General features: G+C 43.2%; 1 protein-coding gene across 1 annotated transcript; it reads left to right on the top strand.

Annotated features, from left to right (window-relative positions):
* The first annotated feature begins 8,251 nt into the window (after positions 1-8,251).
* LOC115104719 (avidin-related protein 3-like) lies at positions 8,252-9,403 on the top strand. Its single transcript, XM_029626073.2, has 4 exons — positions 8,252-8,357; positions 8,539-8,752; positions 8,967-9,087; positions 9,198-9,403. Exons 1-4 carry the CDS (start codon positions 8,292-8,294, stop codon positions 9,229-9,231), a joined length of 435 nt encoding a protein of 144 aa, XP_029481933.2. The 5' UTR covers positions 8,252-8,291; the 3' UTR covers positions 9,232-9,403.
* The last annotated feature ends 3,941 nt before the right edge of the window (positions 9,404-13,344 follow it).

Raw genomic sequence — 13,344 nt, 5'->3', positions numbered from 1 at the left:
GGAAATGGCGTCACGACAAATGTCTGCTCTACCCAAAATTACAACCAACTAATTGCAGCATTACCAAAAAATGCAAGAGACTACCGTGTTCATTGGTACTTTCAATGCTGCAGACATTTTTTGGTATCCTTCCCCAGACATAATCCTGTTTCGGAGCTTTATGAACAATTCCTTTGACCTCGTGGCTTGTTTTTTTGCTCTGACATGCACTATCAACTGTGGGACCTGATATAGACAGGTTTGTGCCTTTCCAAATCATGTCCAATCATTTGAATCTACCACAGGTGGACTCCAATCAAGTTGTCGAAACATCTCAAGGATGATCGATGGAAACAAGATGCACCTGAGCTCAATTGAGTCTCATAGCAAAGTGTCTGAATACTTATGTAAATGTCATCAGTTTTTATTTTGAATAAAAAAAACAGTTTTCACTTTGTCATTATGGGGTATTGTGTGCTGATTGCTGAGGATTTTTTATTTATTTAATCCATTTTAGAATAAGGCTGTAACGTAACAAAATGTGGAAAAAGTTAAGGGGTCTGAATACTTTCCGAAGGCACTGTATATATATATATATATATTTTTTTTTTTTTCTTCTGTTTTGAATGTTATTTTGGAAGTGATACGTGTCACATACCAGTTTGCAAACAATGTAAAAAAAAAAGAAAAAAGATCATTGAGTTAATAAAGCCGCATACAAACTCTTTTTTTGATTTCTTGATTAAGGCAGCTCCACAATACAGGTGTTTCAACCTAGCTCAGTGCTTTCTGTGGTGGTGGTGCAGCCAACATAAAATACGGAGCATAGAAGTTGGTAATGTTCTTTAGTTCCGCCGTGATTGGCTCAGTGTTCTGTCACTCATGGGGACACTATGTCACCACAAAATCTATGGGAGAGCTCGAAAATTCAAGCCCCTTGGGTGCTGCCATAGATTTACATTAGAAGTGCCCATCCAAGAAGGCTCAAGGTCATTGGCCACAGATAAAATGATGGTTATATCTACGGTAGCTTTGATTGTGCTGATCATGTCAACATTATACTTTCAAGTTCTTAGCTAGCAAGCTAGTCAATCAGTCATCGTCATGCATCAAGTTGACAATCTACTGGCAAATCCTTTTCAATCCTTGTCATATGAAGAGAAATGATAGATAAAACGTATCGGTGCTAATCGGCCATTTGACATAAATATTACACAACAAGTTGGAAATCGCAAATTCAACAATGAGTGGGTTGAAAGTGAATCAGTGTAAAAATTGTCATTTTAATCAATAAAGACGTGAAGGAGAAGCTCGTCGGATGTTGATCTCTTCTCGGCTGGGTCCTCATTTGGGACCAAAGTTCCTTGTTGTTAAGAGACTCTTTCTGCTCTTGCAGACGCTAACTACAGAGGCCAACAAGGCAGAGTAGGAAAGCAAAGCAATCACTAGCTTGCTATTCAGTGGAGTGGGTGTGCAGTCCAAGTCTGGGTTTTAAGGGTCTCTTTTCCAGGTTTAAAAGGATAAACATTCAACACCCCGAGCCAGAAAAGGTTGAATACATTGGCCATGCTGTGAATCCAGCATGACTTCTGCAGCGTTCAAAACAACTGGAAACTCGGAACTGGGAAATCTAGACTTCAGTGAGTCCAAGACAACTGGGAACTCTGAAAAAACTAGCTCTGACTTGGAAAATATGTTTTGACTCAGAATTCCAAGTTGTGAACTCTAGAGCTCCAACCTGAAGATCACTGACGTCATTATTTGACCTTGTTTTTTTTCCAGAGTTCCCAGTTGTTTTGAAAGCACCATGAATCCAGAGAATGCCACACTTTGATGACAAAATGTGCCCCCAAAGACCTCAGCACCACTTTCCTGTTCAAGAGAGCACAGCACAACAAGGTGAGTCCAAAAATGTCTTGTATGCTGTTGCATAAATTATATAATATGCCAGGGAGATATGTATAGTGTAGCTAAGAAAGTAATACTAAGTATATGTTGTGTAGTAAGCTGTTAGTAGCCCATGTGCCTCACCATAATAATTTGTTTCCTTTCCACCTCATAATTTAGCCTAATGTTCTGCCTTGGTGGTGCACATGTAGCCTATAGCCTGTGTTAGAGAAATGTAATCATTGAAAATTGTCAGAGCTTTCATTGTCTGCTCATATGCCACCTTTGTTTATCCCATGTTTCTGACTTGGTGTACAGAAGAATGCTGTAAGAACGGCCCATGCTCTGAATTCTGTTGCTGTACATTTCAAAATTGCTGAACAAATAGTTATATTGACTACGTCCATCCTAGCCCGCTAATTAATGTTGTCATTGAAATTGCGGATTGCCTACTATCCGCTCATCGTCCCCTTATGCCATAGTTTGTATATCTCAATTGTCAGTAGAAACCCCATTTGTTTAAGCAAGTCAGCCATATTAGTTATGTTTTTTTAAAGCCAGTAATTAAAAAAAAACATTTTTTATTTTTTAAATTTTAATTTCACCTTTATTTAACCAGGTAGGCTAGTTGAGAACAAGTTCTCATTTACAACTGAGGCCTGGCCAAGATAAAGCATAGCAGTGTGAACAGACAACACAGAGTTACACATGGAGTAAACAATTAACAATTCAGTAACACAGTAGAAAAAAGAAAAAAAAGAGAGCCTATATACATTGTGTACAAAAGGCATGAGGAGGTAGGCGAATAATTACAACTTTGCAGATTAACACTGGAGTGATAAATGATCGGATGGTCATGTATAGGTAGAGATACTGGTGTGCAAAAGAGCAGAAAAGTAAATAAACATAAACAGTATGGGGATGACGTAGGTAAATTGGGTGGGCAATTTACCGCTAGACTATGTACAGCTGCAGCGATCGGTTAGCTGCTCAGATAGCAGATGTTTGAAGTTGGTGAGGGAGATAAAAGTCTCCAACTTCAGTGATTTTTGCAATTCGTTCCAGTCACAGGCAGCAGAGAACTGGAACGAAAGGCGGCCAAATGAGGTGTTGGCTTTAGGGATGATCAGTGAGATACACCTGCTGGAGCGCGTGCTACGGGTGGGTGTTGCCATTGTGACCAGTGAACTGAGATAAGACGGAGCTTTACCTAGCATGGACTTGTAGATGACCTGGAGCCAGTGGGTCTGGCGACGAATATGTAGCGAGGGCCAGCCGACTAGAGCATACAGGTCGCAGTGGTGGGTGGTATAAGGTGCTTTAGTAACAAAACGGATGGCACTGTGATAAACTGCATCCAGTTTGCTGAGCAGAGTATTGGAAGCTATTTTGTAGATGACGTTGCCGTAGTCGAGGATCGGTAGGATAGTCAGTTTTACATCCAGGGTGGTGATGCTAGTCGGGCGTGCGGGTGCAGGCAGCGAACGGTTGAAGAATATGCATTTGGTTTTACTAGAGTTTAAAAGCAGTTGGAGGCCACGGAAGGAGTGTTGTATGGCATTGAAGCTCGTTTGGAGGTTAGATAGCACAGTGTCCAAGGAAGGGCCGGAAGTATACAGAATGGTGTCGTCTGCGTAGAGGTGGATCAGGGAATCGCCCACAGCAAGAGCAACATCATTGATATATACAGAGAAAAGAGTCGGCCCGAGAATTGAACCCTGTGGCACCCCCATAGAGACTGCCAGAGGACCGGACAACATGCCCTCCGATTTGACACACTGAACTCTGTCTGCAAAGTAGTTGGTGACCCAGGCAAGGCAGTCATTAGAAAACCGAGGCTACTGAGTCTGCCGATAAGAATATGGTGATTGACACAGTCGAAAGCCTTGGCCAGGTCGATGAAGACGGCTGCACAGTACTGTCTTTTATCGATGGCGGTTATGATATCGTTTAGTACCTTGAGCGTGGCTGAGGTGCACCCGTGACCGGCTCGGAAACCAGATTGCACAGCGGAGAAGGTACGGCGGGATTCGAGATGGTCAGTGACCTGTTTGTTGACTTGGCTTTCGAAGACCTTAGATAGGTAGGGCAGGATGGATATAGGTCTGTAACAGTTTGGGTCCAGGGTGTCTCCCCCCTTTGAAGAGGGGGATGACTGCGGCAGCTTTCCCAATCCTTGGGGATCTCAGACGATATGAAAGAGAGGTTGAACAGGCTGGTAATAGGGGTTGCGACAATGGCGGCGGATAGTTTCAGAAATAGAGGGTCCAGATTGTCAAGCCCAGCTGATTTGTACGGGTCCAGGTTTTGCAGCTCTTTCAGAACATCTGCTATCTGGATTTGGGTAAAGGAGAACCTGGAGAGGCTTGGGCGAGTAGCTGCGGGGGGGACGGAGCTGTTGGCCGAGGTTGGAGTAGCCAGGAGGAAGGCATGGCCAGCCGTTGAGAAATGCTTGTTGAAGTTTTCGATAATCATGGATTTATCGGTGGTGACCGTGTTACCTAGCCTCAGTGCAGTGGGCAGCTGGGAGGAGGTGCTCTTGTTCTCCATGGACTTTACAGTGTCCCAGAACGTTTTGGAGTTAGAGCTACAGGATGCAAATTTCTGCCTGAAGAAGCTGGCCTTGGCTTTCCTGACTGACTGCGTGTATTGGTTCCTGACTTCCCTGAACAGTTGCATATCGCGGGGACTATTCGATGCTCTTGCAGTCCGCCACAGGATGTTTTTGTGCTGGTCGAGGGCAGTCAGGTCTGGAGTGAACCAAGGGCTATATCTGTTCTTAGTTCTGCATTTTTTGAACGGAGCATGCTTATCTAAAATGGTGAGGAAGTTACTTTTAAAGAATGACCAGGCATCCTCAACTGACGGGATGATGTCAATATCCTTACAGGATAACCAGGCCAGGTCGATTAGAAAGGCCTGCTCGCAGAAGTGTTTTAGGGAGCGTTTGACAGTGATGAGGGGTGGTCGTTTGACTGCGGATCCGTAGCGGATACAGGCAATGAGGCAGTGATCGCTGAGATCCTGGTTGAAGACAGCGGAGGTGTATTTGGAGGGCCAGTTGGTCAGGATGACGTCTATGAGGGTGCCCTTGTTTACAGATTTAGGGTTGTACCTGGTGGGTTCCTTGATGATTTGTGTGAGATTGAGGGCATCTAGCTTAGATTGTAGGACTGCCGGGGTGTTAAGCATATCCCAGTTTAGGTCACCTAACAGAACAAACTCTGAAGCTAGATGGGGGGGCAATCAATTCACAAATGGTGAATGATGCTGAATGAACTGTTTTGCTGCCAGACAAGGCTCCGCTGATAGCCAGGTGTAGCAATGATAAAGATTCACTCCATGGTGCTGAAAATAACGCTCTGCTGTTGGGACAGCTTTATGTAAGCCCTAACAGTTTGTGGGCACCGTTAGTCACCATTATAGTGCAATTAATGTATTGTTCAGTGTTGTGTTGTGTAGTGGCTTTGCTGGCATGCATTTAAAAAAAAAAAATGGTTTGCCCCACCAGAATTTACATACTAAAATGGTCACTCCTCATCATAAATGTATATGTTATTATTCAGGAATATATGTCTATACTATATTACATTATAAGACAATTGAACATCATGACATATCCCAGATTGTGCCATTTATTAATATTCATAATTTCAAGAAGGCAGTGTAGCCTGCCATGTAAAACAACCAAGAAAAAGTTTTCAATTAAAGATTGAAATCGCTTCACCATTTCCTGGTTGCTAAAATTTGAATGGTTTGCTTAATTTCAGATTATGTGACAAAATAAGCAAGTATAGTGTAGATAATCATTGTACCATCTAAACCGCTGTGAAATGTCTTTCCATAACTAAAAATATATTTTCAGCTGTTTGAAGCTGGCATACAAAACTGAAAGCAAAAGACACAAAAATGTAACAACCGGAAGCATTGAAAAAGCGCACATAGAACACATATACCCCTTCTTAGACTTTCAATGAGAATGACAGATCTATAACAAAAATGTCTATGTGAATTTCGTTGGGTCGTCCAAAAAATTACATCTCGCAGCTGTAAATATTGACATTTTGCACATTATAAAAGGCAAGCTTGTTCCTTTGATTTGATATCAAATGTCGAACAAAAATCAAAGTGACTTCTCCACTAACTCAACCTGAAGTATAAGGGACACTCTTGCTAATAGGACATAATGTCCTGGTACTATTATGATGGTGATTTATCTCCCAAGTTTCGCACTTACGTTTTCTGAGTGAAGTTTCTGTGATCGAACTCAGAATGATCCCACTGACTTTCGAAATCGTGCGCCTCGACATCTGAATTCCTAGGGATTTCTTCTACTTGAGTCTGATATATACCGTTGTGGTCCTCATATGTATTCATCGAAACGATTTGTTGGTCGTGATGGTCGGCGTCGCTGTACACAGTGTTATCATACCACACTCCTCTCGGATTCTGTCGTCGTCTGTACAAAGCATCTGGAAGAAGAGTCATACATCGGGATAAAGATGGAGGATTTAAAAGCGGAGTATCATCGACAACAGTTGATGGCAACGGTTGGGGATCAACCTCCCACTGCTGAGGTGCGCTCTCATGACCTTCGTCTCTATTGGGTGGGGAGGAATCCGCGGCTGCTCTCATCATGAGTGTGTGGCTTCAGGGTGGTTCCAACAGTCTTTCCCTAGTCTAGTCCTGGTATAGCTAATTTCCTGCTAATCTATATATTTTGCCATGAGGCTGAGAGAAAATGTTGCAGTTTTAAAGCTAATTTCCTGTAAATCTAAACATTTTGCAATGGTTTATGACGTGTTCATATTGGGGAGGGGGCCCAAAGTTCAGACCCTAACAAAAAAACAACTAATATATATATATTTATAGTATTAGTGGTACGTCAGTAGCACCCATTCCTGTCATTATTTTCAGTGGATTAGATTACAATAACAAATCAGTGCCTATATGGGTCGTATATGCAGCTTTAACAAATAAAAATCATTGAAGTTGACAAAGAAAATAGGAAAAGTACAGAATAGAGTCCTGGGCAAATCAGTGAAAAACAACAAGAGTTCAGAGTCCAGGTTATTATCGGATCCCTCTGGTTTAGCCTAATCAATGGCCTTGCATGACCCTTAGATGCCTGGATCAATGGCTTTGATTTTTGGAGGAACACCTCTGTCATGAGTGTCGAACGCCCACACTAGTCAATGCTGCTTGATGGAGAGCCCTCTGTGCTAAACTACCACATAAAAATAAACAAAAAGCTCAGTATTCCATCTTCACACGATTCTGTAACTCCATCACTGATAGTAATGTGCTGTTCCTGAGAGGAACCTGTCCGGCTCACACCCTCGCAAGCACGCACGGACGGACGGGCGGACACACACACACACACACACACACACACACACACACACACACACACACACACACACACACACACACACACACACACACTTTCGGATGAGACTGAATTAAGGTGAGGATTCATTTTGACTGCTATTGATGAAAAATATTACTAGGTCTTTAAGAGCTTATTCGGAAGATAACAGCTCTATAAATATTATTTAGTTCCCGACTCTCTAGTTAAATACATTTACATGATTAGCTCAATCAGGTAATATTAATTACGGATAAATTATTTTATAGAATAGCATGGAATAGCATGTCATATCACGTAATCTGGCATAGCCAAAGACACGACACCTTCCTACTGCTCAAAGCCAATTGAAGGATAAGGTCAGGGGGGAGGGACCTCTGGCTTTCTCATCCAATGGGTTTTGAGAATGAGGCGAGGCGAGAGGACGCTAGGAGTATGCAATTGAGATTCTCTCATGGTGTTGATTGCATAATGTGACTGGCAAATCTTTATTGCTTTCACAATGTGCTTAATGCTCTACTCTGACTGACACATTTACCCATCAAGCCTTCAGTTGAATATAACCATAGGAGAATGTCTGGTATGGGGTTTATTCATGAAAAAGTGAAAATCCATTTATCATAATTTTGATATTTGATAACTTTTGGATTTTTCTGATTTAACTCACATAAAAAGTTTGGGTGGAAACCTGGGTCATATTTTAGAATTGTCGAGACAGGGGTGTACATTTCATTGGCCAATCGGTTAAAGTACAGCCAATAAACTAGAATCTCTTGTGAGAGGACTTGTGTTGATAAAGAAGAAACACCTGCTGCAAATGTTCAAATTAGGGGTGCATTTCAATAGTCCTCTTTTCCTCTCCTTTCCTTAATATGCATTGACTTGTAATTGCTGGAAAGAAGTGACAGCTAGACTATTGAGATCTACACCCAGTTCATGAATTAAGTCTTGTTAGAAAGGGCAGGTGCTGATTGGTTTGGTGGAGTGTATAGTAACTTGGTAAATCAGTATAAGAAGGGAATGAGCGATTCAGAAAAGCAACTTGAAATAATCAAACATGATGAGTTTCGTTGCAAAGTATATCAGTGTCCATGCTGTGATTTTGGGACTGCTGCTACCTCAGGTAAAAATATAATTAATCAGTGGGCTCCACTATTACAATTTGAGCAGTGTAACAATACAGATCATGTAGTAAATAGAAATCTGATTCTTGCTTTTACTTCCTGTTTTAGATCTACTGTGTCATGAAGTGTATCTGCTGTTGACACAGTAGTGGTGACCTTATTTTGCATGTGTTCTTCCAGGCAATCCCATGCAATGTGACGGGAGTGTGGCGAAATGAGCTGGGCTCTGTGCTTGATATTGAAGCGGTCGGTTCTGAGCTCCGAGGCCGTTATCAGAGTGCAGTGGAGACTGCTCCAGGAGTCACAGGACCAAAACAACAGGCCAAGCTACTGGGTGTGACTAGTAATCGGGGTCTGCAAACCTCTGTGGCTTTCTCTGTGTTATGGGAGGCAGGTGTGTAAACCTTGCCGTGTTCAGCAAGGTCTAATGTTGTGCAATATTTAGATAATGAATTATTCGTAACTTCTTGTACCACTTCTCTCCAACCTTCCACAATGTTGCCCTTGTTTCAATCTGAATTACCTTGACTGTAACAATTGATGTGACTGGTCAAATGCCAATGTTCTGCAACTGCATCACATCACCTGCCCCCCCTCCCCTTCCCCAGGTTCCTGTAGCTCTTGGGTTGGTCAGTGTTTCCAACTGCCTGATGGGAAGCGAGTGCTGAAGACCCTGTGGATGCTGCACTCTGTGGCTTCATGCCTTGCAGACAACTGGAAGAGTACCAGGTAGCCTACAGCTCCTCACTACTTAGCATGTGGGGGGGGGGTTAATTCCTATATGGATATTGAGCATATTTGTATTCCACTTGTGTTTTAGACATTCTTTTTATCATTAGGATGGGAGAGGATATGTTCGTCTTCATTTCCTGAAAGCAGAATGTACTGATCATCTGAATATGCTGCATTTGGTTTGCTGCCCTCTACTGAATTTTCTTTGAACTCTCTCTGTAGAAATAATCTTTTTTATACTCTCTGGGCTGTTCTCATCCACGCAATAAATCTTGAATAAGAATGTGTTATTTACCTTGTCTTGCCTGACAAATAAAAGTTTAAACTCAGATGGGGATAATTTTGGGTTTATTCTCCAACAAACGGTCTGTCAAATGAACATGGGTGGGATAAACTAATGTTTCAGACATTACAGAGCAGTGTGTCGTTGGGATCTCTGTTGCACTCAATCAGCATGACGGAGTGATCTCCAGCCTTGTCCTCGTCAACACTCTCACCTGTGTTAACGAGAGACTCACTGACATGTCAGCTGGTCCTTTTGTGGCAGGGCTGAAATGCAGTGAAAATGTTTTTTGGGGGATTCAGTTCATTTGCATGGCAAAGAGGGACTTTGCAATTAATATGATCACTCTTTACAACATTCTGGAATATAAATTCATTTCCATCATACTGAGGCAACATAATTTGTGAAAATTCATATTTGTGTTATTCTCAACCTTTGGCCACGACTGTGGGATATGTAAACATCATTAAAGTAATGTTATTTAAAGTGACTAATGATAGGCAAGATGCAGTAGATGGTATAGAACAGTATTATACATATGAGTAATATAGGCTATGTAAACACTAAAGTGGCGTTATTTAAGGTGACTAGTGAGACCTTTTAAGTCAATTTATTAAAGTGGCGAGAGACTTCAGTCTATGTTGACAGCAGCCTCTCTGTTAGTGATGGCTGTTTAATCAGTCTGATGGCCTTGAGATCTCTCGGTCCCACCTTTGATGCACCTGTACTGACCTTGCCTTCTGGACGATAGCGGGGTGAACAGGCAGTGGCTCGGGTGGTTGTCCTTGATCTATTTGGCCTTCCTGTGACATCGGGTGCTGTAGGTGTCCTGGAGGGCAGGTAGTTTAACCCCGGCGATGCGTTGTGCAGACCTCACTACCCTCTGGAGAGCCTTACGGTTGTGGGCGGCGCAGTTGCCGTATCAGGCGGTGATAACAGCCTGACAGGATGCTCTTGATTGTGCATCTGTAAAAGTTTGAGTGTTTTAGGTGACAAGCCTCATGAGGTTAAAGAGGCACTGCTGCACCTTCTTCACCACTGTGTCTTTGTGGGTGGACCATTTCAGTTTGTCCGTGATGTGCACACAGAGGAACTTAAAACCTTTCACCTTCTCCACTACTGTCCCGTCGAAGCGGATGGGGGGGGGGCTCACTGCTGTTTCCTGAAGTCCACGATCATCTCCTTTGTTTTGCTGAAGTTGTGTGAGGTTATTTTCCTGATACCACACTCCGAGGGCCCTCATCTCCTCCCTGTAGGCCGTCTCGTCATTGTTGGTAATCAAGCCTATCACTGTAGTGTCGTCTGCAAACATGATGATTGAGCTGGAGGCGTGCATGGCCACTCAGTCATTGGTGCACAGGGAGTACAGGGGAGGGCTGAGAACGCACTCTTGTGGGGCACCAGTGTTGAGGATCAGTGGAGATGTTTTTTCCTACCTTCACCATCTGGGGGTGGCCCTTCAGAAAGTCCAGGACCCATTTCCATGAGTTTGGAGGGTATCATGGTATTAAATACTGAGCTGTAGTTAATAAACAGCATTCTTACATAGGTATTCCTCTTGTCTAGATGGGATAGGGCAGTGTACAGTGTGATGGCAAAAGCATCGTCAGTGGACCTATTGGGGCGGAAAGCAATTGGAGTGGGTCTATGGTATCACGCAGGGTGGAGGTGATATGATCCTTGACTAGTCTCTTAAAACACTTCATGATGACAGAAGTGAGTGCAACGGGGCAATAGTCATTTAGTTCAGTTACCTTAGCTTTCTTGGGAACAGGAACAATGGTGGCCATCTTGAAGCATGTGGAGACAACAGACTGGAATAGGGATTGATTGAATATGTCCGTAAACACACCAGCCAGCCGGTCTGCGCATGCTTTGAGGACACGGCTAGGGATGCTGTCTAGGCCGACAGCTTTCTGAGAGTTAACACGCTTAAATGACTTACGTCGGCAACGGAGGCATCGGTGGCTGGCTGGCTTTCCCTTTTTAATCCTTAATGATCTGGTGTCCTTGATATCGAATTGCGTTCCTTGTAGCCGTCCCGGAAGGGAGAGTAGCAAAGATCAAGAGTTTGTGATGCACGTGTAGCACCGGTGATGTGTTGATAGAATTAGGTTATCCTCAGATTTCCTTAATTAAAGTCCCCAGCTACAAAAAAATGTGTCCTCAAGATATGCGGTTTCCATTTTGCACATAGTCCAGTGTAGTTCCATGAGAGCCGTCGTGGTGTCTGCTTGGGGGGAATGTACACGGCAGTGACGATGAGCGAAGAAAATGATCCCGGGAGGTCATATTTCCGCTCCATTGGCCAATGTGCAATCACTGGAGAATATACTGGATGATCTCCGTTCAAGACTATCCTACCAACGGGACATTAAAAACTGTAATATCTTATATTTCACCAAGTCGTGGCTGAACAACGACACAGATAATATACAGTTGGCTGAGTTTTCTGTGCATTGGCAGGACAGAACAGCTATGTCTGGTAAGATGAGGGGTGGGAGTGTGTGTCTAATTGTCAATAACAGCTGGTTCGTGAGGTATTGCTCGCCTGTGGTAGAGTACCTCATGATAAGCTGTAGACCACACTATCTACCAAGTGAGTCTATATTTTTCGTAGCCATATATTTACCTCCACAAACCGATGCTGGCACTAAGACCACCCTCAACGAGCTGTATAAGGCCATAAGCAAACAAGAAAATGATTATTCAGAAACGCCGCTCCTAGTGGTCGGTGACTTTAATGCAGCCAAACTTATAACTTATAACCTCATTTCTACCAGCAAGTCACATATGCAACTAGAGGAGAAAAAAACTCTAGACCTGCTTTACTCCACACGCAGACACATACAATGCTCTCCCTCGCCCTCCATTTGGAAAATCTGACCAGAAATCTCTCCTCCTGATTCCTGTTTACAAGCAAAAACTAAAGCAGGAAGTACCATTGACTCACTCAATACGGAAGTGGTCAGATGACACGGATGCTACGCTACAGGACAGTTTTGCTTGCACAGACTGGGATATGTTCCGGGATTCATGCAGTGGCATTGAGGAGTATACCACCTCAGTCACCGGATTCATCAATAAGTGCAGCGACAACGTCATCCCCACAGTGACTGTATCCCAACCAGAAGCCATGGATTACAGGTAACATCCGCTCCAAGCTATAGGCTAGAGCTGCCGCTTTCAAGGAGCAGGACACAAATCCAGAAGCTTATAAGAAATCGCGCCGTGCACTCAGATGGACCATCAAACAGGCATAGCGTCAATACAGGACTAAAATGTAACCCTACTACACCGGCTCTGAAGCTCGTCGGATGTGGCAGGGCTTGCAAACTATTACGGACTACAAAGTGAAACCCAGATGAACCAGGGCACCCACAATTGGTGGCTGACTAAATACTTTTTTGCCCCACTGTAACTGCATAGTTTCCTAAGGACCTGAAGCGAGGAGACCATCTCTGTCAGCGCCATTTCCGATGTTTACATGTACTCTCTTGTAGATCAGGTCATAATAGTAAATAATAGTAAATATTGTTGAGGAAGGGTCCAAAGTAGCCATCAATTCCTAAAGATGCAGAGAATGACACTTTTGGTGTGTCTGTGAACACAATGTCATCACAAGGTAAAAACGTTGTGGCACAACTAATTATCGATGCACAGATTTTTACGCTACTGTAAAGTCAACAACTCAAAGCACTATATGTAATGATGTCTAATGTGTACACTTCGCCGCACATGAACTTGCTTTCTTCAGCTCGTCAACCTCACCTTTAAGCTCCACCACCTCCGACTCCTGCTCTTGTAGCTGGATCTCAGTGTTGTTTGAGCTGGTAATAAGGGCCTCTAGTTCCCGGGATTGAGCTAAGGGAAAGATATCACACTACCTCCCATGACAACATTACCAAATAACATCTGTGTAATAATGTATTGCTCTCTTTAGCAGTACCACAAACCTTTTTTTAATGTAA

This window comes from Oncorhynchus nerka, linkage group LG22, assembly GCF_034236695.1.
Source record: "Oncorhynchus nerka isolate Pitt River linkage group LG22, Oner_Uvic_2.0, whole genome shotgun sequence".
Lineage (NCBI taxonomy): Eukaryota > Metazoa > Chordata > Actinopteri > Salmoniformes > Salmonidae > Oncorhynchus > Oncorhynchus nerka.
The sequence above is the reverse complement of the archived record's forward strand: the minus strand, read 5'-3'. Positions and strand labels throughout refer to the sequence as shown.